Genomic DNA, 27,426 nt, shown 5'->3' on the forward strand with positions numbered 1-27,426 from the left:
TTGTGGACAACGCACCTCGTTGTTCCTGCGTCGTTGTTGAAGCTGCTTCCCGTGATGGTGGGTGTGAGAGGGTCTATGTGGGTGTAAGAGTGTCTGATTTTGCTCCACATGATGAAAGATGCATTCAACTCCATAAAGGATTTTAGATTGCTTTTCAATATGGAATCACGCAGTAAACAGACTTGCTTTGCCATTGCCAAGCCCAGGAGCTAGGATCATTTGCCCTTTCCAGAAGTGGAGCTTCAACTGAGGCACCTGCTACATTTATAGTTGTAAGTGCTTCCTGTTGAGGTTTAATATCTGTGGAATGAGCACAGAAGCTCACCTGCTTGTTTATCAAACAACCGTCGTGCACAAAACTTCTATCTAACTGGAGCACTTTCTATTGGTTAGTCCGTAAGTGCTACCTCGTTTGGTGAATGGCTAGTGTGGGGGGCTGCATGGCCCCACTCCTCCAGCACATTTCGGCCCCGGGGACCCCATTCCCAAGGGCTCACTACAATTCAATGGGGGGAACGTGCGCCTCCCCCTCCTGGACTGATCTCGCCCCGGGGACTCCATCCCTTGGGGCCCAGATTGTATTTGGGGGAGGGATACTGCGTGGCACCCCCCTCCATGGGCTGATCCCGGCCAGAAGCCCCCATCCTTCGGAGCCCAGCCATCTGTCCCACAGGGCACCTAGTGTGCAATGGGATTGCCTGGGAAGCCAGCATTGTGTCACAAATAGGGAGCTGCTAAAAACATGCAGCTCCCTGTCTGTGAGAGTAATGGGCCAGATATATCAAAGGATTTTGCATTTGCAGACGGTGCGAATCGGTAAATTCCACTGTTTGCAAATGTAAAATCGCTTTCACGATGTATGAAAGGCATTCACAGTGCAAATTTAAGTAGCAAATAGCGATTCCTTGCAACTGCGATGAGTTAATACGAATCGCAAACTGCGATTTGCAAATAGCAATGTGAATTTGCCATTCACATTCTGCGATTCGCAAATTCCGTATTACAATACAATGCATCAACAAGTCGCAAATTGCGAATATTCGCAGAATGGCTTTTTGCACGCGCAATTTACCACAAATTGAAATCAGGTGGTAAACAGGTGCAGCCTATTTAAAGAGGCCCAGAATGACTCAGCCTCTTTTCCACAATGGCTGCACTCTACGTCATGGCGAGGAGGATGAGGATCGTGGTAGGTTTGAAGAGAGGGAGGAGGAGACAGGAGTGAATTTTCAGAGTGCACATTACCCTTTTTGACCAGTCAGAGGAGGAGATATATGATAAGTACAGGTTAAACTCAGCTATGATACTTGACCTGATAGCTGATTGTTAGAAATGGGGTTTCTGGTTGGCTAGGGTATGCACCTCAGCCAGGCAGAACTTACCCATCTCTAGTCAGGGAAAGGGAGTTACACGTCCAAGATAACCCCTGCTCACTCCCTTGGTAGCTTGGCACGAGCAGTCAGGCTTAACCCGGAGGCAAAGTGTAAAGCATTTGCACAACACACACACACATGTGACGCAATATTCCCACCACAAAGGAAACACAACACCAGATTATATGAAAATATACTGTATTGTACACAACGCAATTATCAGACCAAACACATAACAGTACTATCCTGCTACCTTAGCAGTTGTCAGAACGTTACACATTAGTTACTCTGCAAACTAGCAGTAGTCACACATAACACACAGGTTACTCAGTATTCTGCAACATAAGCAGTAGTCAGGAAAACACGTTATTACATCACAGCACTTGTCATAAGAATATCATAAAATGCCCATAGTAGGAACATTAGAAAACATATGGCAAGATAGAAAAACATATTAGCAAGCATGTCCATAAAAGGAACATTTGCATACACATATGTAAAAACATCAAACACAGGTAGGTAATATATGAATCAAACAAAAGTCTGTAGAAAGAACTTTGGATTGCAACTATATTGGTCCTTTAAACAGTACCTGGTTGGATGAAGGCACCTCCAGTGCCTAGAAGGCGAACAATGGGGCCCCTGGCGCTCCTATGCGCAAAACAGGGGCCTCCTTTATACTCTGGGGTCAGAGGAGGGCGACATGCACCTCCTCTCTTTTATAGACAGGCCCCTCTGGGGACCGTGATTACTGGGGGCCCCCCAGGGCCTCAACCGGCCCTCACGACAGGGGCCAAAACCAGCAAAAACAACTTAGGGCAGGAGGGGGGCACCACTCACCCCCTCCGGTTTAATGACAGGGCCCTCGCGGGCCAGGCGATCTCTGGGGGGCCCCCCGGGCCTCCACTGGCCCTTCCACCAAGGGGGGGGGGCACAATAATGCCCGTTTTACCTAACAGCAGAAAAGGAGCGTCCTGCTCCTAACGCAGAGGCCAGGGGGCACTCCTTGCGCCTTCCCCTGGTCCTTCCGTGAAGCCACAAGAAGATCGGACCCCTCCTGGGGCCCGAGCAGACACTTGCCTGCACCCGATGCGGTGCGCGAGTGTTCTTCCAGCTTCCCGGGCCGCTGCGGTGATCTTATTTAAAGGGGCACAATGCAGCCAGGAGCCCACGAGCTTCCAAGGCTCCATAAGCGCGCTGCAAACCACGGAGAAGCACCCCTCGTGAAGAAATGGATGCAGGGGTCAGGGGCCACAGCACCCTGCCCCTGGGGAGCAGAATCTTAAGACAAGGTCCTCAGGTGGAGGGCTCAGCTACAGGCCAGCACAAGGGAAAGGCAGCAAGTGGCAAGTCCTTCACAGTGACCAGGCAGGTCACAGGTCAGCACAGCAGCAGCAGTCCATGGCGGTTCCTGGTGAGTCCTTTCAGCCTTTGGTGTCCAGTTCCAAGATGATTCCAAGAGTCTCCAAATTGTGGGGAAAATTCCCCTGTACTTATAGTCAGTTCTTACAGTGTTTTACAATGGTAGGGAGAGGAGGTTCCAGCCAGTTACAACTGGTTCTGGGAGTGCCCCCTCTCTCCTTTCAGCACAGGCTCCAAACATCAGTGGGGGGTTACGACCTTATTGTGTGAGGCCAGGGCACAGGCTTTACAAATGCAGGTGTGGCCCGCCTCTCCCTTCTCTCAGCCCAGGAAGACTATTCAGTATGCAGATGCACCTCTGTGACACCTCCACCCTCCCTGTGTACAGGCTGTCTGAAAAGTATGCACAAAGCCCCAACTGTCACTCTGCCCAGACGTGGATTGGAGTCAAGCTGCAACACACCAGAGTCATAAGCACAGATAAATGCGCACTTTCTAGAAGTGGCATTTCTGTGATAGTAGTAAAAAATACACCCACACCAGTAAGCAGTATTTATTATCACCATCACAACCATACCAAACACGCCTACGCTACCCCTCATAAATCAGACAATACCCTTTACACATAAGGCAGGGCATTTCTAATGCAATCCTATGAGAAGCCAGCACTCACAGCAGTGAGACACAAAGTTAGGCTGTTTGTCACTACCAGGACAGGCCATGCAATATGGCACATGTCCTGCCTTTCTACTTACATGGCACCCTGCCCATAAGGCTAGCTAGGGCGTACCTTAGGGGTGACTTACATGTAGTAAAAGGGGAGTTCTGGGCCTGGCAAGTAAATTTAGATGCCAGGTCCCTGTGGCAGAAAACTGTGCACACAGGCCCTGCGCTAGCAGGCCTCAGACAGGTTTAAAAGTCTACTTCAGTGGGTGGGTCAAGCAGAGCTGCAGGCCCACTAGTAGTATTTAATTTACAGGCCCTGGGTATAGAGATACCACTGTACAAGGGACTTATAGGTAAATTAAATATGCCAATTAGGTATAAGCCAATCATACCAACTTTAGATGGGAGAGCACCTGCACTTTAGCACTGGTCAGCAGTGATGAAGTGCTCAGAGTCCTAAAGCCAACAGCTAGATGTCAGAAAAACCAGGAGGAAGGAGGCAAAAAGACTGGGGATGACGCTGCGTAAGGCAAAAAGTCCAACACTGATCTACAACCCCTACTGCAGCGAAACACACACAGGACCAATAGCATACCCTCCCATGTGCAGGTATTATGCTCCCTGCACCTATTAGCCTCAGGGAGCTATCAAGGGGCCATAGCAGCAGCTGGAGGTGTCTCACAGAGTGAGCTTTCACGCTTCTTCAATGCATTTCTAAATGCCATGCTTAGCAAAATCCATCAGCACATAAGATTCCCCAACACCCCACAGGAATTGCTGCCAAACCAAATACAATTTCCACCAGATTGCCCAATTCCCACATGGCATTGGCTGCATCGATGGGGCACATGTAGCTATCTGTTCACCATCGGCTACAGTGTATGTTTATTGAAACAGAAAGTGTACACATTCCATGAACATAAAAGTGATAAGCAATGCCTCCAACGTTATAACGGATCTTGTCGCCAAATACCCAGGTAGCACACATGACTCCTACATCTTCAGGTACAGTGGATTACACACAAGACTACTTGCTGGGGAGTTTGACGAAGGATACCTACTTGGTAATGTAATAGTTGACAATGTCGCCTTGAAGTATATGTGATGTCACGGATCACAAATACTCATTTTACTCTCCTGTCATTCTAGGAGACAGTGCCTATGCAGCGCGCTCCTTCATACTTACATCCTATCTGAATCCTGCCACGCCAGGCAGGTATAACACATCACACAGGACGACACGCAGCGTTGTAGAGAGGACATTCGGCCTGCTGAAGAGCCGTTTCAGATGCCTGCACAAGAGCGGTGGGGTGGTGGTACACTGCAATACACCCCCAAAAACACCTGCAAAATCGTGGCTACAGGTGCTATGTTGTACAACATCGTAACAATGAGGGGCATACAAGTGGAACCCACAGTGCCTGACTCCGATGAGGATGACGATCCCTTGCCACCCCTTCAGCCAGCAGACAGAAGCAGTGCAGCAGAGGGCAGCCAAAGACGTGCTGAGATCACGCTCAACTATTTTTGATGTAAGTAATGACAACACCACATCAAAATGTATGTATTGCTGTAGGTAGCATCTTTATTGCCTCGCCTTCAGGTAATATATGTGCAATTAGGACATAGGTAAGCCCTTTACACATACAGGTGCTAGTTACAGTGTCACACTATTTGCATCATAGTATCACTGCATTGCTACATGATATGGAGGTCCCCTGTACCTCTCAACATTACTTTCTACATCCACGCACTCCACTCGAGTGCTCAGTGGTCTCGGTGGCACCTCTTGTTGCGGGTTCCAAGACAGTACTGTGTCTGGTACTGCGACGCCTAGGATCCCTCACAGGGGCTGTGAGACTGCTGAGGCTAGAGAGCTCCTCACTATCCCCACCACCCAGTTCGCTGTTTGTAGCACTCCGTGCTATCTGCATTGTCTCCAAAACATTGGTGATTTGCACCAATCCTTGTGAAATGTCCGGACTGCAATGTGCCATCTCCACTTGCATGCCCACAGCACGTCGTGACACCAAAGCAGTTGTGGTAGTGAGTTGATTGACAGATCTGCAGAACCCATCCAATCTGCCCATTAATTGGTGATGGCGCTTACAATGGCTGGCATGCTCCTGTTGCATCACAGTGCAGAGTTCCCTAATGGCATCTGTAATCTCCTTTGCGTGTTCTGCTGCTGTTGGCTGTCCCTCATGCAGCTTGCACATGTTTTCATTGAGAGACTCCAACTGCTTGTGCATTGCTCCCATGTTTTCATTGAGTGACTCCACCTGCTTGTGCATTGACCCCATGTTGTCATTGTGAGACTCAAACTGCCTGTGCATTGCTCCCATGTTATGATCGATTGACACCGACTGCCTGTGCATTGACTTCATGTGTTTACACTGCAGGCGATGCACTTTCAGCACGGAAGCCTCAAGGCCACCAAACAGTGATGGGCCCTCACCTCCTTCTGTGGTCTGTCTGCCTCCTTCACGACGCCTCCTGAGGGGATTGGACTGACGCTGGGGCAGGGACTGCTGTCTGTCGGTGCATCTAGCCTCTGGGGTGTTGTGGGTACTTCATCCTGCATTTCATCAGAGTCCAGGTTATACTCATGGAGGGATAGCACTCTTGCCCTGCGTTTAGTTGGTGAGTGTATGAAGGACTCACTTGTGTTTGAGTCAGACTGTGGCTGACCTTCACTATCCCCCACATTTCCACCTTCTGCTGCGTCAGGGCCCGGAACATCTGCAACAACAATGAGCATCATGTCATTCTTGGATATGTACTCACACAGTTGCGTAATAGGATTAAATTTACCCTGGCATAGTATCTCTGAGAGTCTTTTGTGTTGTGTATCTGTTTGGTCTTACACTATCTTGCTATTTATGTGGTAGCTGCACCTTAGAGGTGCGGACTACCACTCCCATAATGCATTGTTGTGTTGTATGTAAGATGTGGCATGGACTACTTACCACACTGCAAAGTGCCATAGCTATTTTCTAAGGGCCATTTGTACATGCACATATGGGGATACACATCATTACTGCCCTTACCTTTGCTGGTGCTGAGTGTGCCTGAGGTGTCAATGTCAGTGACACCACTGACAGCTTCAGGAAGCAGTGTGGACTCCACCATGTCTTCCATTGGTGTAGACGGTGTTTGGGTGGATGCCCTCCTCCGGTGCTCCTTGCCTCCTTCATCTTGCTTGCTACCCTCTCTTTGGCACATGAACGCCATTCGTACCATCGCTTGAGAATCTCCTCGATAGAGCACTGCACAACACCCACTGCGCATATTTTGGTTTGCATGTCTGACCACAGTTTTCTCTTCTCACATTTTCAGGTACCTGTAGTGAGTATTTTAAAAATCATTTGTTGTGGTTCCTGACCACCTCCTCGGTAACCACATCCAATTCCTGCTCACTGAATTGAGTTTGCGCTTCCTCTCTCCTTTCTCCTTTACATTCCCATCAGTAGCCATTATTCGGTTTGGTCCTGGCTGACTCTCAAGACTGCCCTCCTGATGCTTGGCTGGGTCTCTCTGCCTGCTCCTGTGACTGGGGCTTCTGGAAAGAGCATGCACAGACTCACTTCCTGGTTGTGATGTCATCAGACTGTTCCAGGTTGCCGGTTTCACAATTTGCGATTTGCAAATACCAATTCGCTATTTTTTGCGATTCGGTATTTGGAACTTGCAAATTGCGATTGCGATTTTTAAGAAATCGCTATTACTGACTCACAATTTTCATACATCCCATTTTCATTTCTTAAATAGCAATTTCTTATAATTCGCTATTTAAGAAATGCATACCGGGAGCTTGATACATCTAGCCCAATATTCTCCCCTGTTTCCCTGCCCGCATGTTTGCGGGCAAGGAAACAGAGGAAACTGCCTTTCCTAGCAAGCAAGAGCTGTTCCACAGTTCTTGCTTGCGGGGATCTGGGTATTTGCTTTGACTCCTGCCAAGTCAGAGCAAACAAATGTGTTCCAGAGGTGGGCATTCCAGAACACAGCAGGGGCCAGCCCTGGGGGGTGGCGGTCCTGAGGGCCATTACTGGCTCCACTTCAATGCTTGTATGTAACACAGAGGAGGTGGTGGTCCCCGGGGCCAGGGGCCCACAAAAGAACCCCTTCATTATAATACATATCAGCTCCAGGGAGCGGGGCGATCCCCAGGTCTGCACGGCCCCCCTCAATTACAATCAATTGCCCTGCCCTGATCTCTGGAGGTGGTGGTCCCAGGGGAAATGGGGCCATGCGGTCCCCCTCTGGGTACCATTCAGATTTAGCCCCAGGGAGGTGGCAGTCTCCGGAGCTGTGGGGCGCCCCCCCTCCCCTTAATGTGAATGAATTGCCCCGGGGAGGTTGTGGTCCTCTGGGCTGCCACGCAGCGCTCTCATATAATTGAATGTTAGCCCTGGGGAGGTGTCAGTCCCCAGAGCTTGGGCCTCCCGCACACTAATAAATATAAGCTTTAGGGAGGTGGTGGTCCTGGGAGACCGCGCTTGTTTTTAAAACAAATTTTGCCGTGGATTTGGGACCTCGTCGCGAATTCGCAACAATGCTTTTTTTTGTTGTTAAAGAACTTTTTTGCCCTGGGGAGTCTCTCTGGGTTGCTAACATCAGAGCTAAGGGATCAGATCAGGGTGTCCCTACCCTTGCCCCATTTTCTTTTTTTTATCAGTTGTTCTGGGACTCGGCTAAAACAGAGTCCCAAGATAGCTGCCAACACTTCCCTACCCTGACCCCATTTTCTTTTATTTTTTAAATAATGTTTTTTGGGACTCGGCTGAAGCAGAGTCCTGAGATGGCTGCCAACACTTCATGGTTGAAGTGTTGGCAGCCAATCAGATCTCAGCATGAGATTGGGAAAATTTGCAAAGCCTTCACGCCTCTAGATATACAAATGTGGTTTTCCTTTAGTTTCTCTTAAACTACTGAACCGATTTATACCAAATAACAAAAAGCTTAATCTGGGTACAAAAAGCTATCTTTCTGCCAAATTTGGTGTAATTTTGTCCAGTGGTTCGAGCTATAGCCGTGTTCAAAGCCCCTATGGGAATTAACATGGGACACTTTTTATTTGGAAAATTTTGTGAAGATTCTTCAAACGGCGCCAAAGACATAGGCAAGTCAAAAAATATTTTTCTATGGAAATATGGTTCTAACTATTACTACCTACTGGCAACCGCCAGTAGATAATATATGTATTCGATAAAAAAAATACAAAGGTTAAATTAAGCTTATAATTAGGTGAAAATGTAATTTAAAGATACAATTTAAAACCACTAAAATGAATCAGTTATACTCTACTTGACTTTGACTTGCGCCCCCGCCATGCACTGCTTAGGACCTCTCATCTTACATCACTCATGACATGTTAAATGACATTACTGATGACAAAAATGATGACGTCTGAAATGACAGTTCATTACATCACTGATGACATCTTCCAATGAGTGACAGTTTGCTGTACGCTTCTAACAATGAAAAGTATTTAGTGAGCTACATCTAGAGCAAATTTTCAATAGTTTCTCTACTTCTAATAAGTGTACCCTTTCACACAATGCCTGGTCTCCTAAGAAGGCCTTCATTTGTGGTGGGCATGGACCCTCTGTAAAGAGTTGCCTACAGAACAAATGCTCTGCGTAGTAGGGTATATGCAACCTGACAGGGTTAGAGAGTCCGTAGATAGTGAAAAGTTGAGCACACGATAATGGCTGTGTGTAGAAGGGGCTTGGCGACCCAGCGGGGCTTGGTTGTCTTAAGGGAGTGGATTCTGTGAAGAGCTGCACACAGGCAGAATACTACGCGTAGTAGGGGCTTGACCACTTAATGGGACTTGGGTGCTTGGAGGGAGTGGGCTCTTGTGATGAGCTCTGCTCAGGGTGAAATATGTACTCAGTTGGAGTTTGAGCACCTAATTGGGCTTGGGTGTCTGGAGGAAGTGGGCCCTTGTTGAAGAGTTTTACACAGGGTCAAGGCTGTGTGTAGTAGAAGCGCTGTGCATATGAGGAGGCTTGAGTGTCTGGAGATAGTAAACTCTGTGAAAATGTGTGAACACTGCAAACTATGTACTTGGGGGTGGGCCACCTAATGAGGTTTGTGTGTCTGGAGGCAGTGGACTACAGTCTAATTACTTTACATAAGCACATATGATTATTTCATTTATGTTACTTGATTCTCTGCTATTTAGTACTTATTTACGTATTTCAAAGGCTGTACTGGTTTGTAGAGTAAATTTAATTGCAGGATTGTGGGTGAAGTCATCAGTGATGGAATCAATTATGTCATCTGAGATGTCATCAGTGATTGCATCAATGATGTCACTGAACATGTCAGAGTGGTGTAATATGTGAGGTTATAAGCAGTACACCTTATAGTTTGCTCAGTAAACTATAACTGGTGGATTCTGAGTTTTTTTGGTTGAAAGGTCACAAAATTAGTGTTATTTTTACCAAAAAATAACCTCACTTTAATCTTTGTTTTTGTCAGTGAAGTTCTAAAGTTTTTTTGTAACGTAAAATAAGATATTATTAGCAGACATGACTTGATGTCACTTTAAACTTTGGCCCAAATTTATATTTTTTTAAAGCCGCATTTGCGTAATTTTTTGACGCAAAAGAGACGCAAACTTACAAAATACAATTGTATTTTGTAAGTTTGCCCTGCTTTTGCGTCAAAAAGCAGTGCAAATGCAGCGCTAAAAAAGTATAAATATGGGCCTTTGTTTTTTCCTAGGAATTTCTAGGGTATTTTTAAAATGTAGAGTAACCAATGAATACCACGCCTAACTATTATCCAACTGTTGTAAATGGCCTTTCTGCAGGGTCACCCCCAAACCTTTTGCCTTCTTCCTTCTCTTTATCTGACCTAATTTTTGCTGGCTTTAGGACTCTGCGCACTTTACCACTGCTAATCAGTGCTAAGGTGCATATGCTCTCTTCTTTAAAACATGGTTACATTGGCTCATACCCAATTGGCTTATTTCATTTACTTGTAAGTACCTAGTCAAGTGCACTACATGTGCTCAGGGCCTGTAAATTAAATGCTACTAGTGGGCTGCAGCACTGGTTATGCCTTTCAAATAAGCAGCCCCCTAACCATGTCACAGTGCCCGTGTGTGCAGTTTCACTGCCATTTGGACTTGGCATTTAAAAGTACTTGCCATACCTTAAACTTCCCTTTTTCTACATATAAGCCACCCCTAAGGTAGGCTCTAGGTAGCCCATAGGGCAGGGTGCTATGTAGGTAAAAGGCAGGACATGAACTTGTGTTTCTATATATGTCCCGGTAGTGTAAAACTCCTAAATTCGTTTTACACTGCTGTGAGGCCTGCACCTTTCATAGGATAGCATTAGAGCTACCCTCATATACTGTTTTGAGTGGTAGATCCTGATCTGAAAGGAGTAGCCAGGTCATATTTAGTATGGCCAGAATGGTGATGCAAAATCCTGCTTAATGGTGAAGTTGGATTTGATATTACTATTTTAGAAAAACTACTTTTAGAAGGTGAGCATTTCTCTACACTCAAATCCTTCTGTGTCTTCCAATCCACATCTGGCTAGGTTTAGTTGACAGCTCCCTTGTGCATTCACTCAGACAACCCCAAACACAGGATGCTCAGTCACACATGCATACATCTACATATTGAATGGGTCTTCCTGGCCTGAGAGGGTGGAGGGCCTGACACTTACATGTCAAAGGACAGTAGCCTGCCCTCACACAAAGGACTGCCACACCCCCTACTGGGACCCTGGCAGACAGGATGGAACTGAAAGGGGACTTTAAGCACTTCTAAGCCTCTCTTTGAAGTCTCCCCCACTTCAAAGGCACATTTGGATATTTAAGCAGGGTCTCTGACCCTACCAACTTAGACACTTCTGAGGTAGACACTCTACTTCATCAAGACACTTCCTGGAGAAGAGAACTTGAACCAGAACCGGCAACCTGCCAAGAAGAACTGCCTGGATGCCCAAAGGACTCACCTGACTGCTTTTCTGAGAAGGACTGCTGCCATGTTGCTGCCCTGCTGCTCTCTGGCTGTGCTGAGAAGTGCTCTCCAAGGGCTTGAATAGAACTTACCTCCTGTTCCCTGAAGTCTCAGGACCAAAAAGACTTCATTCCTGCAAGAGAACTCCCTGAAAATCGATGCACAGCCCTTAAGAAACGATGCACAGCCTGCACCGCAGTGAGAAAATTACTGCACGCCCAACCGTAACGACGCAGCCTGACTTCTCAAAGAGAATACCAATGCAGCACCAGCGTAGCGACCAGAAATTTGACATACGGCCCACTGGATCGACGCAAAGCTGAGCCGGAACAATGCAGCCCGACTTCCATAGAGGAATCAACTCAGCACCTGCTGTGCGGTAGAAGTTTCCATGCAACGCCCACCGGATCGACACAGCCGCTGTGACTTCGTCCTGCAAGCACCAGATTTCAACGCATCGTCCCTGGGGCGTTCGAAAAACCTGCAACCCGAAGAGGATCCCGGTCTCTGCATCAGAAATCGGCACAAAGCCTTCCCTGCGTGCAAACTCAACAACGCATCGACGCACACCTACCCGTTTTCTGTGCATCCCCTCCTCTGCCGTCCCTTGAGTAGAATTTGAACGCAAACTGGGTACTTTGTGCTTGCAAGAGATACTTGTTGCTTTTTAAGAGACTAAAGACACTTTATTTAATTTTTATAGTGATATTTCAACATATACTTATTCCATCTTAATCGTATTGGCCTGCTTCTTACCAGATAAATATTATACATTTTTTCTAAACACCGGGTGGTGTATTTTGTGGTGATCTACTGTGTAATTGCATGATTTATTGCACAAATACTTTACACATTGCCTTCTAAGTTAAGCCTGACTGCTCAGTGCCAAGCTACCAGAGGGTGGGCACAGGATAATTTGGATTGTGTGTGACTTAACCTGACTAGAGTGAGGGTCCTTGCTTGGACAGGGGTAGCCTGACTGCCAACCAAAGACCCCATTTCTAACAGCCACTTTCTCCTTTATATTTTCAGTGAGCTTCTAGGGCTTTTTTAACTTAAAGTAAAATATTACTAACATTTTTATCTGTACTAAGTAAGCCCTTCACTACATGTAATCCACTGTAGTAGTGACTTGCCCATTAAATTGGGTTTGGTTGTCTAGAGGGAGTGGGCTTTTTATGAATAGCAGCGCAGACAGTGCAGGCTGTGCGTGGTAGGGACTTTCCCACCTATTGAGGCTTGGGTGCCTGTAAGGAGTGGGCTCTACACACAGTCTACACACTGAGAACAGAATGTTCATATTAGGAACTTCCCACCTAATGGGACTTGGATATTTGGAGAGTGTGGGCTCTGCACAGAGTCTGCAAATGGAGGGCAAACTGTGAGGGGCTCACAGACATAACGGAGCTTGAGTCTTTGGAGGCGTGGGTTCTACACACGGTCTGCACACTGATCGCTGACTGTGCATAACAGAAGCTGCCCATTTAATGGGGCTTGCATTTCTAGATGGAGTAGGGTCTATGCACATGCTGCATACTCAGCACTGACTATGCATAGTAAAGGCCTGCCCACCTAATAGTGCTTGATTGGCTGGAAGGAGGTGGCTCTGTGCATAGCCTGCGCTTTAACTGCAGAATGTGCGTAATAGGGGCTGTCCCGCCTAATGGGGCTTGGGTTTCTGGAGGAAGTGGCTTCTAACCACAGTCTCTGTACTGAGCGCTGACTATGTGAAGTATTTACAGTAGGGCTTGCCCACCTAATTGGGGTTAGGTTTCTGGTGGGAGTGGGCTCTACCCATCAGCTTCCATACTGAGCACAGACTGCGTAGTAGGGGCTTGCCCACCTAGTGGGGCTTAAGTCTCTGGATGGAGGGAGTGGGGTCATCTAATATTAATCCTGTCTAATCTTTAAATAGCGACCACTGGTTGTAGCAGGAATTTCCACCCATTTCCATCCCACCCCATACTGCAAGGTGCACAGTTATTCCTTCGAACATCTATCTGCTGGAGTATAAAGCATGTAACCTCAGGTCTCCAGATATGGAGACCATGCACTTCAAAATTAATGCTCTGAGGCCCAAGTGAGAAGCATTTTTTATGGAGTCAATTAGGAGTCCATGAGCATCTCAGACATACAGTCAATGTCTTTTCCTGTATCCACAAAGACCTGCAATGGGACAAACCTAGAGACGCCTTCAAGAAGTTTTGAGTAAACCTTGTGAATTTCATTTACCTCTCAGAACCTTAAAATGATCCAGGCATCCACCAGGCTGTTCAAGTGAATGTCTTTGTATATAATGTTAGATGGCTTGGTGAACCTGAAATTCTCATAAGACTTTAAAAATTTGCTCCACAGAATATGATGCAGAATGTTGGCCATGATTGCTACTTTTCATGAGGCAGGTAGAAGGTAGAAAAGGGTAGCAAAAATTTATAAATTTCCTGGGTCATCTAAGTGCGAGATCTGAAAGTGGACACTTTAAGAGTACACACAAAAATGATCTTTATTTAGAAATAAAAACGTGGTCTGTTGGTCTGAACTGAAAATATACATGGAAATTATGTTGTTTAAAAGCAAACCAAATGACCTTCACATTTAACATCATTTAAGTGGATTGTACTAGATTTGATGATAGAAATATGTCCAGTCTTATTTCTTATGATAAACATTTAATGGATAGAGAGAATATATTATTCAGTCAAACTAGGATTTAAAAGATGACTAATCTAATATTGGCATCTTGGCGAATCCAAAACACTTAGGGCCTGATTTAGAGTGTGTGTACTCTTGTCAGGGCAACTAAGTAGTTTACTTGGTTTCCCTGTTGGACTACCCACACTACAAATTTAGAGTTGCCCGTTGCCCCACTGCATATCTCCTACATTGGCAGAAACCGCTGTCACAGCAGTTCCTGCCAATGCATTGGAAAAACAGTACAGCTCAGTCAACTTGATGGAACCCTATGGCACACTATCAATTTGTTTTTTTTTTATTTTCAAAAACAAATCCCAAGATGGGATTTTCATTTGTGAAAATAAAATTGCATTGATCTCCTAGAGTTGGGAGTTTTCTCCTATGGAGTGGGAACCATTGAGACCTTTTAACTTTCACTTATCATCACGGTTTGGATGGCGAGAAGCTAAAGTAAAAACTTCCAATTTGTTTGCCCACCATAACAAGGGAGGGCAGATAAATGGTACACCCTCCGATGGCCCTTACTCCAATAGAGGTGTATGTCTGTGGCAGAAAAGCAGTAGTCTCCACCGTCGACATACAAATGGTCCACCGGACTCTAAATGAGGCGGGCTGGCATTCAGAACAGAGGGAGTACCCTTTCTGCCACACTCTAAATCAGGCCCAAGACTAAACTAAGACACAAACATTCTATTGATCATAACATTTTGAGGATATTATACAAAGTTCTCAGACTGCATGCAGAAACATAGATACATGAGTTTTAATTATGCAGTGTTCAACTAAGTGCTCTAACCTAACAAGTTCCTCTAATTTACTCATATGTAAAGGTGACAACAATGTTATTACTGTGCACTTTTGTCCGTATTTTGTTTTCAAATGTTTAACAAATGGCCTGTAACACCTACCTGAGAGTATTTGACAGAAGTGACCGGATCCATTTTAAGAAGCTGAAATCTGCTGAAGCTCCTGTTTGGCGAGTAAAAGAAAAATTTAAAAAGACAGTCAAACATCGCAAAACGAGGCTGCGTTCTAACATGGTTACTCTTCCAGTACATCACCTCTTTGTTTGCGCCATTAGCTATGAAATGGTTGTATTTTTACATTTCTTTTTAAAAATGTGCACCAATCCCCAAAACCGTGACAACACACACAGCACATTACAATACATAAAAGATCACGCTGAGCAATAGTTTGTGTGGGGGAATAATCCCCCCAAAATATCCATTAGATATTGTTTAAAATCCCTATATAGAAGCCCAGTGGACAGGCCAAGGGGGTATTTTTAAAGTTGTTTTCTGAGTAGCTGTAGGCAATGCAATGCAAAAATAGTCTTGTTCTGTTTTACTGTAAGAGACATCAATGCTATTGTCTGTAATGCAGAAGGTAATCCAGCTGTAAAACAGCAATCTCTCAGTCACAAAGGCCTTGCAATGAGTTATCACTGTTTTTTCTAGAAAAATGTTCTTATTTTATAAGTCTATTCAGTAGCATCCGGTACTATATAACTGTGTGAACACCCTCACACTTCACACGAGTATGGAAGTGGAGGGGAATCATTCTCACTTAAATAAGAAGCTCCTGGAGATTTTCCTTTCTGTTTTTGTTCTGCAGGATACATTGGATCTGTCCCCTATTGGCAAAGACATACATTAATAGCCCTCTATGAAAAAAGCCAGCTCTGGATCCAGTTGACTTAGGTGGTCATTACAACCTCGGCGGTCTTTTAACAAGACCTCCGAGGGACCGCCGTGCGGAAGACCGCCAGTAGTGGCGGTTTGCCGCTCGGCGTATTATGACCGTTGGCTGCCCTCCGTTGTTTTTCCGACAGAGAGCCCCCAACAGCCATACATGCTGGCGGCGGGGAAGTGGAGGTTGCTCCACCACCACGCCAACAGAACACCGCCCAGCTAATCACATCCTGTGATTCTGCGCGGCGGTGTTCTGTTGGCAGTGTGGTGTCGGCGGAGCTGCCCCCTTGGCTCCCGTCCCCTCCCGGCGGATCGACGGAACAGGTAAGTCGATCGTCCATTAGGGGAAGGGGATGGGGTGGTGTTGTGTGTTGTGTGGGTGCATGGGGGTGTGCGTCTGTGTATGTAGGGGGGTGTGAGTGCGTGTATGCTTGCGGGGTGTTGCGTGTTATGGGAATGAGTGCGTGTATGTCTGTAGGTATGTCTGTGTGGATGTGTGCGTGAATGTGTGAATGTGGGTGTACGTGTCTGACTGTGTGTGTGGATGTTGTCATGTGTGTCGTGTGTGTGCGTGTATGTGTGTTGGTGGTGCCTGCATGCATGTCGGGTGTGTGCGTGTAAGGTAATGTCGGGGGTCGGGGTGGGGAGGGGGGTCCTGCCACCTTTGGGGAGTGGCAGGGCTGGTAGGGGGTGTAGGGGAGGGGGAGACCCCTATCAGTGCCAGGGTAGTACCACTGATAGAGCTTACCGCCATGGATTTCATGGCGGTTCCTACCGCTGGAAATCCACGGCGGTAAGCTGGGTCAAAATACCGGCGGTGGTATTGTCACGGCCGCTGGGCTGGAGACCCAGGTCTCCAGCCCAGCGGTCATCTCCGCCCTGGTGGGCGGAACGGAGAAGCGGCAGATGACCATGGCGGTTCCAAAAATAAGACCGCCAGCCTGTTGGCGGTTTTACCGCCGCTTTAACACCATCCGCCAGGGTTGTAATGACCCCCTTAGTCAGCTCTTGGCCCATTATGCTCCTTCCTACAATCACTAAAAAAAGCTGAGAAATTTGTGGATGACTTAACAATTTTCTGGACAACCCCAATCTCTGCGATGGAGGAGAAGTGTTGTCCATTAACTCTGGATGGGATCAAACTCTCTGAATTTAAGGTGTGAAAAAAAGGATTTGTAGCCAGTGTTAGGAATCCTGAGCTGGACACAAAATCCATGAATGACAGCAATAGACCCTTTGTTCTACCCAGTTATTAAGGCTAGGAACCTGGGTTTCTCTGTTGATCAGGCTGGCTTCTGGATCAGGAGATTCAAGTATAATCTGCCATGTTTATCCAGATGCATCTATAACCAAAATTAAAAATTATACTACTTTGTGTTTTGATCCTATGGTCACTGGAGTGTGCACTATATTGTGTTTTAACTAGGGCAATGCCCTTTACTTTAAGCATTCTGGTTTATCACCCAGGAAACTACAATGAATCCAAAATCTGGCTACATGGCTAAGCTACTTTGCAACTCTGAGTACCCCAGAATAATTTGTGTTGCTGGAAATTGGGTCTATAGTTGCCAGAGGCATGCACCTTATCCAAATAGGGATCACAATCTCAGTCAAGGTATGTCAAATACACATCCTAAATTAACCTGTGCTCACGACCTTTTATCTTGGCACAGAGCAGTCAGGCTTAACTTAAGAGGCAATGTGTAAAGTATTTGTGCAACACATATTTACAGTAATACAGTGGGAGACACCACAAAAATACTGGTAAGTGGGGCATACGGGGAAAAAGTCTATATAGGGTTAGTAGGGTAGTGCGGGGATGGGTAGAAGGGGTGGCGGTTGTGACGGGATAATCTTTAATTGTTTGTGCCCTTCACTCCTTTGTGTGATCCCAGGAATTTTCCTTTCTCCTGATAGCTTCTTATTGTGGCATTCCTATACGTGGGTTAGGGAGGTCGAGGTTAGGTTTCCCTTTCTGTTAGAGGGTCTCCCCTTCTCTGCAGGACCTCCCCGGTCTCCTCCCTTTATTCCCCCAACCGCCCCTTATTCCTGACAGCCACTCTGTCAGAACACCCCAGTTACGGTACACACGTACCTGAGGAGGCCACGCCCCTCCGGGGACGCGGCCGGCTGTTTGGCGGTCTCCCGGCTTCTCTTCCACAGGGGCGGGAGGCGCCCTGTGGTTCTTCTCCTTTCTGTTAGGTTCCGTTCGGCCGGGTTCCGTTTCTCCTTTTCTTCTTTCCTCGGTTTGTCTCCGCGGTGCATCTCTCTCCGTCTCTTCTCTCGCGTTCTCTTTTGGTCCGTCTTCTCTGTTTTTAAACATCCCGACGCCTCCTGCGTCAGACGTCATACCCCCTAGGCTCTCTCTGGTGCCCCGGGGGTATGTTGCTACGGACACGGCCAGCACTGTGGACCCGTTGTCGGCGGCCGTTCCGTTACACATCCCCTCCCTTGAATGGGGCTGTTCGAGCCCCAAAGGTCCCGGGAACCGAGGCAAATAGTCAGCCTGTCCCATAAGATCACCAGGGAGATGGCAAACCTGGAAGGAGAAAGGTTGAAGCTCCATAAACCATCTCAGAATGCGAACGTTGGTATCTTTATATCTCGAGAGCCAGGTAAGAGGAGCGTGATCCGTGTACAATAGGAAGGGTCTTCCTAGGAGGTAATATTGAAGGCTTTCAATAGCCCACTTAATGGCGAGACACTCACGTTCTAATATGGGATATTTCCGTTCCCGGGGGAAGAGCTTGCGACTAATAAAGACTACCGGATGGCTTACATTGGTTTTATCATTCTGAAAAAGCACAGCCCCCAGACCTACGTCCGAGGCATCTGTTTGAAGGTGAAATGGAAGATCAAACTCAGGGCATTTTAAAACCGGTTGTGTAGTGAGACACCTTTGTAAGGTATGATAACTATGTGACTGTACCGGGTTTAGACTCGAAATATTTTTGGGCTGACCTTTCCTCAGGAGGTCCGTCAGAGGAGCGGCCAAGGTGGAATAATGCGGTATAAATCTCCGATAGTACCCCACCAGGCCCAAGAATGAACGGATTTCTTTTTTTGTTGTGGGGGTACTTATGCGTAGGATGGCCTCTACTTTATTCATTTGGGGTCTAATGATCCCTTTTCCGATATGATATCCCAGGTAGGGGATTTCATTAAATGCTAGTCGGCTTTTTGAGGGATTGGCTGTCAGTCCAGCCCTTCGTAGTGCTGTAAGGATTTTGTCTAAATGTGTTAAATGGTCTTCCCAGGTCTCGCTATAAATAACGATGTCATCCAGATAGGCGGCCGCGTATCTGGTATGAGATCGTAGGATGGTATCGATGAGTCGTTGAAAAGTGGCGGGGGCCCCATGTAGTCCAAAAGGGAGAACATTAAAATGATACAGGCCGGAGGAGGCGGAGAACGCCGTTTTTTCTTTATCTTCTTTGGCTAAAGGAATCTGCCAGTACCCTTTTGTTAAGTCTAGGGTAGACATGTATTTAGCTTTACCTAGTCTTTCTAGAAGTTCATCTACCCTTGGAAGGGGATAAGTATCAAATTGGGATACGGCATTGACTTGTCTAAAATCAATACAAAAGCGTATAGACCCGTCCGGTTTTGGCACTAACACCACAGGGGAACACCAGGGGCTTTGGGAAGGCTCTATAATACCCAGGTCTAATATTTTTTTGATTTTATTTTCAACTATGACCTTCCTAGCTTCGGGAATACGGTAGGGCCGTAGCCTGACTATCTTACCAGGTTGCGTTATAATCCGATGTTGCACTAATTCGGTTTTACCCGGTATCGGGGAAAATACATGGTTATGTATGTTGAGGAGTTGGGTTAATTGTCTGTTCTGTTGAACCGAAATTTCTATATTTCGATGGGGTACATCGTCTCGTGAGGGAAGTTCTGTGGGACACCATCCTATTTCCAGTTCCTTCACCGTATTAACTAAACAGCCCGTGGTCTGGTCTACCTGCGGTTCTTCCCACCTTTTAAGCAGGTTAACATGAAAGATCTGAGATCGTTTGGGATTAACTGCGAGTTGTATGTTATATGTAACAGGAGTTACCACTCCTATCACCTTATACGGCCCCTGCCATTTAGCCAAAAGTTTGTTATCTGAACTGGGTAGAAGCACTAATACCCTGTCTCCCTCCACAAAAGTTTGCATTTGCGTATTCCTGTCGTAATATCGCTTTTGCTTCTCCTGAGCTTTTTCCATATGTCCCCTTACATCCTCCCATACCGTTTGTAATCGGGATTTTAAATCGCTGGTGTATTCCAGAAGAGATTTTTCCCCATCCTCCTCTTCCTCCCATAACTCTGCTGCCATGTCTAGTAATGTCCTAGGCTGCCGTCCAAACAGCAGTTCAAATGGACTATGTCCTATAGAGGCTTGTTCATGGGTCCTGATGGCATATAATACTAAGGGTAGTTTCCTGTCCCAGTCCTTACCGGACTTGGAAATTGACTTCCTTAGGAGTGTTTTTAGGGTGTGGTTGTACCTCTCCACTAACCCATCTGTTTGGGGATGGTAGACCGCTGTCCTCAACTGCCTGATCCCTAGCAATTGACAAATTTGAGCCATCAAATTGGACATAAACTGGGTAGCTTGGTCCGTTAATATTTCTCGGGGAAAACCGATTCGCGAAAAGAACCCTATCATGGCATTGGCAACACTTTTGGTGTTAATACTGGTGAGGGGTATGGCCTCAGGGTATCTAGTGGCGTAATCGACCAACACTAAAATATAACGGTAACCCTTGGAAGAAGGTAGAAGGGGACCTACTATGTCCATTCCTATCCTAGAGAAAGGTATGTCAATAATGGGAAGGGGGTGTAATGGGGCTCTTTTCTTAGGTCCAGGGTCGATCAACTGACATTTCGGGCATTGCTGACAGAATTTTCTGATCTGAGAAAAGACCCCAGGCCAGTAGAACTTCCTTAACAGGTACTCTTCTGTCTTCTCCCTCCCATAATGACCACCCCCTGGTTGATTGTGGGCTAGATGCAGCACCTGCTGTCTATAGGCTTCAGGAACCAGTAGTTGTTTCTTTTCTTCTCTGCCACTATTGGTGATTCGGTATAACAGGTTTTTAACTATCGTAAAGGAGGGGCCCTTATCATCTAGGTTTCGGGGTCTGGCATTTTTCCAGGCATTGATCAAGCTTGGATCTTCTCTTTGACTACTTCGGAAAGGGGGAAGACCCGTGAGGGTGTGTACCTGTGTAAGTACCCTAGCGTGGCTCGCGTTCCCTCTCACATAGGTCTTCCTTGCTTCTCGTTTTTCTCTTTTAGTAGGTTTATAGCGACCAACAGGGGCTTGTATGGGTAGCTTAGAAAAAGGAGCACTTCCCCACCAGGCGTTCAGGTCCTCCTTATTCCGTGTACTGTCTAACAGTATCGGAAAGTCTTTAAAGTCCGTTCCTATTATGGCCTCTTCAACCAAACGTTCAACCACCCCCATCTTTATGTGAGTCTCTTTTCCTTCCCATGAAAGGGTAGTCCATATTAGGGGATATTCTCTTGTCTCCCCGTGTATACAGCAAATGGATACTGTGAGTCCCGGAGTGAAGGTATGGCCGGGCATTAAATCTGCCCTAACTACGGATTGACTGCACCCTGAGTCGATGAGGGCCACCATTTTTCTTCCATTGATGACGAGCTCCTTTTTGTATTGGGTTTCTCTTCCCCCGGTGTAGAATACCCTGCCCCTAGTAACCCCTATTTCCATAGGTTCAGGTTTCTCGGATTTCAGAGGACAGAAGCGGGCAATGTGACCCCATTCCCCACAACTAAAGCATTGGGGTTGCTGTACATAGGGCTTCTCCGTCCCGCGTGGTTTTCCTGGTTCTTCTACCGGTCTTTTCCCCATGGCCGAGGATTGTCCCAGGTTCTGTCTAAGGGGGTTAGGCAATGTGCGCGGGAGGGGCGTTTTAAACTTGAGGGAGCGATGAAAGGCACAGGCTAGTTCAATGGTAGTGTTTGTATCTGGGTTTGGGTGTTGTTTGATCCAGTTGCGTGTATTGGTAGGTAGGGCGTCTAGATATTGTTCCAAGAGGACGACCTCAATAATATCTTCCCTATTCGTCCCTATGGGTCCTAGCCACTTGAGACCCAAATCTTTGATCCGAAAGTATAACGCTCGAGGGTTCTCAGAGGGGCCCCACTTGGCTTTACGGAACCTAACCCGGTAATGCTCTGTGTCAAAGCCCACCCGTTCCAGGATGCTCTTCTTGATGTCCTAATAGGGCGTTGTTCCTCCCGGGTTAACCGCTTGATATGCTGCTTGGAGGGTCCCTGTTAACAAAGGAGCGATATACTGACCCCATCTATCTTGCGGCCAGGTGGCTGAAGTGGCAACGCGCTCAAAGTTGGTAAAGAAGGCGTCGGGATCCTCGCCTTCCTGATATCTCTGTAAAACTGAACTGGGTACATTAGGATGTACCCGGGTGGCTGCCATAGTATCAGTCAGGGTCTTTATCGCGTTTTCATGTACCAACTGGTTGTTGGCCATGATAGTGGCCTGACTTTTAAGAGTGCTTTGTAGTGCCTCCCTTTCCACTTTGGCTTCTTTCTGTTGCTCCTCCCACACAATTTGTAGATGTCTCTGTCCTTCAGCTAACTGCTGCATCATGTCCGCTATTGTGGGAGTACCCTCCATGTTTTTGAATTCCTGTCGCCCGTTCCAATATCCCACTTCTGACACCACTGTAATGGGTTCGTTATCACACGAGAGAGATATTGGAATAATGCGACAGGCGCAAGATTTGAGGGGGATAACAGATTTATTTGAGTTCTGATTACTGTGGACTGTTGTAATCTCTTGTTTCTTTTCACAAGATTTGTCCAGTTACATTCACTCAAGACCCCTTTTCTTTTCCTTTCAGGGCTCTTGCTGTGATCCCGACGTGGTCTGGTCCAACCTCGAGAGGGGTCCGGTCTTCCCCTTGTTCCAGCCGCCCAGGTTTCCCAGAAACGAAAAAGAAGAACAAAAGTAGGTAAGTGGGGCGTACGGGGAAAAAGTCTCTATAGGGTTAGTAGGGTAGTGCGGGGATGGGTAGAAGGGGTGGCGGTTGTGACAGGATAATCTTTAATTGTCTGTGCCCTTCACTCCTTTGTGTGATCCCAGGAATTTCCCTTTCTCCTGATAGCTTCTTATTGTGGCATTCCTATACGTGGGTTAGGGAGGTCGAGGTTAGGTTTCCCTTTCTGTTAGAGGGTCTCTCCTTTTCTGCAGGACCTCCCCGGTTTCCTCCCTTTATTCCGGCCGGCTGTTTGGCGGTCTCCCGGCTTCTCTTCCACAGGGGCGGGAGGCGCCCTGTGGTTCTTCTCCTTTCCGTTAGGTTCCGTTCGGCCGGGTTCCGTTTCTCCTTTTCTTCTTTCCTCGGTTTGTCTCCGCGGTGTGTCTCTCTCCGTCTCTTCTCTCGCATTCTCTTTTGGTCCGTCTTCTCTGTTTTTAAACGTCCCGACGCCTCCTGCGTCAGACGTCATACCCCCTAGGCTCTCTCTGGTGCCCAGGGGGTATGTTGCTACGGACACGGCCAGCACTGTGGACCCGTTGTCGGCGGCCGTTCTGTTACACCGCCAATGCCTAAATGACCACCTAAATGTGAAAACACTGCTTAGAAGTCAGTAGGGGTAAAAAGGTTACTTAAGGTTGCAAGGGAGAGGTACAAATCCAAAATGCAGACCGACAGCAATGGAGGGTAGGCTGGCTACAGAACCATCGCAGGGTCAGCTCAACAGTACCTTTAGCAGAGCAAAGTATCGACGGTGAGTACATGATGCATCAATATTTTTCCACGGCAATGCGCTGTCGCTGGACTCGGTAGAAGTTGATGTGATGTGCTGTCAGCGGGCCACGCAGTAGCTGAATCGACTGCCGTGCGGTAGCTGCTGTATAGCTATCCGAAATGCGATGCATCAATTTTTCTGCTGCACTCAGGGCGATGCATCACTTTTTGCAGTTTGTAGCTGCAGAAGCCACTCCTGAGTCCCAAAACTGGATGGGGCACCTCGACAAGGATAGAACTCACAGATGCAGAGTCCAGCAGCACCAGGAGAGTTGCAAGCAGCCTTTGATATCCCTGAGACTGTAGAACAACATCGGGCAAGTCAGCAAGCCTTTGGAGACTCTTGGGAGTAAGGATGTAGAGAGGAAGTGCAGTCCTTCTAACTGCTGTACAGAAGCAGCAGGCCAACACGCAGAGCAAACAGCAAAGTGGCAGTCCCTCCTACAGCACACAGCAGCAGTAGGCCAACACAGCAATGTAGTTACAGAGTGGCAGTCCCTCCTGGCAGCACAGCAGTCCTGCCTGGCAGAGTATCCTTGGTTCCAGCACAGATATGATTTGATGGGATTTGTGGTCCAGTATTTATACTTGGTGCCCTGGTTCTGGAAAATGGGAGAAACTTCCAGGCCTTCCTTTGAAGTCCACAAGATCCCTGTCCTGCCCTCCCTGGCTCCAGATACTCTACAAGGGATTATGCAGCCCTTTATGTGAGGAGAGGCGCAGCCCAATTCAGGAGTGTCAGCTCCTCCCACCCATCTAGCCCAGGAAGACAGTATGCAAATGCCACACCTAAGTCCACTTTGTGTGAGACTGTCTAGTGGGAATGCACACAGCCCAGCTGTAATGTAACCCCAGAAGTGGATTCAGAGACAGGCAGAGGCACAGAATGGTTAAAGTAAGAAAATGCCAACTTTTAAAAGTGGCATTTTCAAACTTACAATTTCATATCTGACTTCACCATAAGTTTGATTTTAAATTGTGAGTCCTGGGACACCAAACTCCATATATATATATATATATGGTAATACCAATGTTATTCTATGGCAATAGCGAAAAACAAATTGAAGAGTGTTTCACTATATGGACATGTTAAACTTAAACGTACATGTCAAACTTATTTAATACACTGCACCATGCCCTTGGGGCTAACTAGGGCCTACCTTAGGGGTGACTTACATATAATAACAAGCATTTGCAATGCAATGGGTTTCGCATTTGCTCGAGGTAGAGCTGTTAGCATTGTAAATTCCTAACTGGACTTTTCTAGCCAAACAAACTGAAAATAAAAAGTAAAACAGTTGACATAAGCGCGCTGATTCAAGCGCCTACCGTAAGCGCAGAGACAAAAGGAAAAAGAAGTTCGCTCGCAGTCAAAGTTATCGGCAAAAGTGCAATTTTCAATGTAACAGCGTAGATGGCCAAGGTGGTACAAAACTGCCCTAAGGAGGGACAAACGTAAAGCAGTTACCAACGAAAACAAAGGATTTTTGAAAGACAATCCCATGAAAAAGTGACAGTGATTGGCATGCAGTGGGCGTGGTTAAAAGCCCAGATACATACCAACATGTCGGAAAAAGCAGCGCTTGCGCGCTGCTATGCTCAACCTAAAAAGTGAGGTTTGGGCCTAGCAAGTGAGCACACATGCCAGGTCGAAATGCCAGTTTAAAACTGCAGACACATGCTCTGCAATGGCAGGCTAGAGACATGTTTGAAAGGCTACTGTAGTGGGTGGCATAATCAGTGCTGCAGGCCCAATAGTAGCATTTAATTTACAGACCCTGTGCACATACCGTGCACTTTACTAGGGCCTTACAAATAAATTAAATATGCCAATTGTGGAGAAGCCATTGTGACCATGTTTGGAGTACAGAGCACCTCCACAAGTGCCCAGAATCCTAAAAGTCAGCAAAAATTAGTCAGAAACACAGGAGGTCAGAGGGCAAAAAAGTTAGAGGAAACCACGCCAAGCATGCCAGGCCTAAGATGTGCTGTTTATCTTACCCAATGCAACCTGAGACACTAAGTTTTGGAATTTATTGGGTGAAATAAATAGCACTTATTACAAGCTTCCCGTTAGCAAATGGGAATACCATTGAGCAGGAGTGTGGCATTTGTATCTCCCAACGCCAGAGGAATCCTATAGAGGACAAGGGGTTTTAATGTGTACTTAGTCCGTTGGACATGTAGATATTTTAGTTTGTCCTCTTGACTTTAACATAAGTACAAGCTCAAATATGTCACTTTACAGTATGAAATCCGTTGTATTGCGCCTTTCCATTAGTAATTACGGTGATGGCGATAAGAAGGCTCAGAACTGTGGGAACTTGGCACTCTCTGCCAATCAAGAAGATGGAAAGTAATCTTGGCACAGGGAAGTGTAGGGCAGCCTGGGATTGGCTCAATGAACTCTTTACTGAAGTCTGGTGGCGATAAGACGGACACTGCGCTATTAGCTGCATCTGGCTGGTGCTGAGCTGTTTATTTGCAGTGCGGCTTGGAGGCCGAAAGAGCAAGCTGCGTTAGAAATGGACGTCAATAGTATCAAGCTGAAATAAGCAGCATCCAGACAAATGAAACAAGCCGACGGGCAGTGTCAAAGTCACGTCTGATCCCCATGGTGGCAGAGACAGTCAGAGGAATTATTCTAATTGACTAATCATGCGTTTTCATTTTCTATTCACCTGTATAAAGTGTGGGATTGCTTCCATATGCAGCGGGTTGCTTACCCCAAAGCATATCATTTGAACGTGCCATCTAATAAATCCACTTGGAGCTCGGTTGAGGAACTCAGAGATCCCAGTGTTTCCCTCTCGCAAGTTGGAAGCATTTCCTTTCTTAGCAGCTGGGATCCATCAGATATGAGTCCCCGTCCTCAGTCTTCAAAGTGATCTGCTCTTAAACTATGTGCCTTCTGCCCTACCTTGACTACCGACCAGGAGCACACCGCAGTCAGTCTTCAGACTGTCCCTGACCTCTCCTCAGAGACGTTTTAAGGCATGGGGAGAGTGGACTCTGGCTCATGGCCCCCAGCCTTTCAGCTCCCCACTGATCGAGCCAACTCCATTCTGCAGTCTTGCCCAAAATTACCTTGAATAATTCTTAAGTAGACTGTCTTAAATATCATTATATTTTAATTTATTTTTTTAATGTGGGAGATGTGTGAGACTCTATTACAGACATTTTTGCAGAGAAATGTTGTGCTTCATGCAACATCCGTAAAAAAGTTGCTTTTAGATCAAACCAGGACCCTACACATAAGCAATGGGAGGGGGTCACAGAGATTATTTGCGGTAATATCTGTGTGCTGCTCCCCTGTTACAATATTGAAAACACACATCCCTATCCCTGAATATTTCATATAAACATATTCAGAATTTGAACCAGTGTGCCTGGGCACTGTCAGTGACCTGTCCAAAGAGGGCATGAAAGAGCTTAAACTAGATCATAATTTCAAAGCTGTTCCAAACATGGGCCCCAAAATACGTTTGGCCAAGGACCCCCAAAATCCTTAAGACGTCCCTGTCTCTCCTCTCACCCATCTGGCCACCACTTTGCTCATTTGTCTGCATATTGCTTTCCAACTTCCCTGGCCCCTGCTGTAAGAGATATACACACTTCCTTAGATATGCTCTTTTTGACTTTGTATATAGCGGTACAGCACATTAGACACAGAGCTCCACCCTCCACCTTATAACTTCTGAAGTGATTTATGAACCTATGGAGGAAGCAACACAACTTTAAATATAAAAACATTGTATATACATATAGAAGGGGCTATGCATTGACTTAACTTGCGATATTCAGAATGCCTGCTACCCCAGTTGATGTAGATATGCTAATTAGAAATTATTAATAAA

General features: G+C 46.6%; 1 protein-coding gene across 2 annotated transcripts in view; it reads right to left on the reverse strand.

Moving 5' to 3' along the window:
- SLC12A8 (solute carrier family 12 member 8) overlaps positions 1 to 27,426 on the reverse strand; it is a 608,584-nt gene that overhangs the window by 37,018 nt on the left and 544,140 nt on the right. For both annotated transcript variants that reach the window (XM_069224286.1, XM_069224284.1), the window contains one exon: positions 14,994 to 15,054. In XM_069224286.1, the coding sequence (XP_069080387.1) occupies positions 14,994 to 15,054 (61 nt within the window). The remainder of the gene's footprint in view (positions 1 to 14,993; positions 15,055 to 27,426) is intronic.

Source organism: Pleurodeles waltl, chromosome 3_1 (genome assembly GCF_031143425.1).
Source record: "Pleurodeles waltl isolate 20211129_DDA chromosome 3_1, aPleWal1.hap1.20221129, whole genome shotgun sequence".
Taxonomy (NCBI): domain Eukaryota; kingdom Metazoa; phylum Chordata; class Amphibia; order Caudata; family Salamandridae; genus Pleurodeles; species Pleurodeles waltl.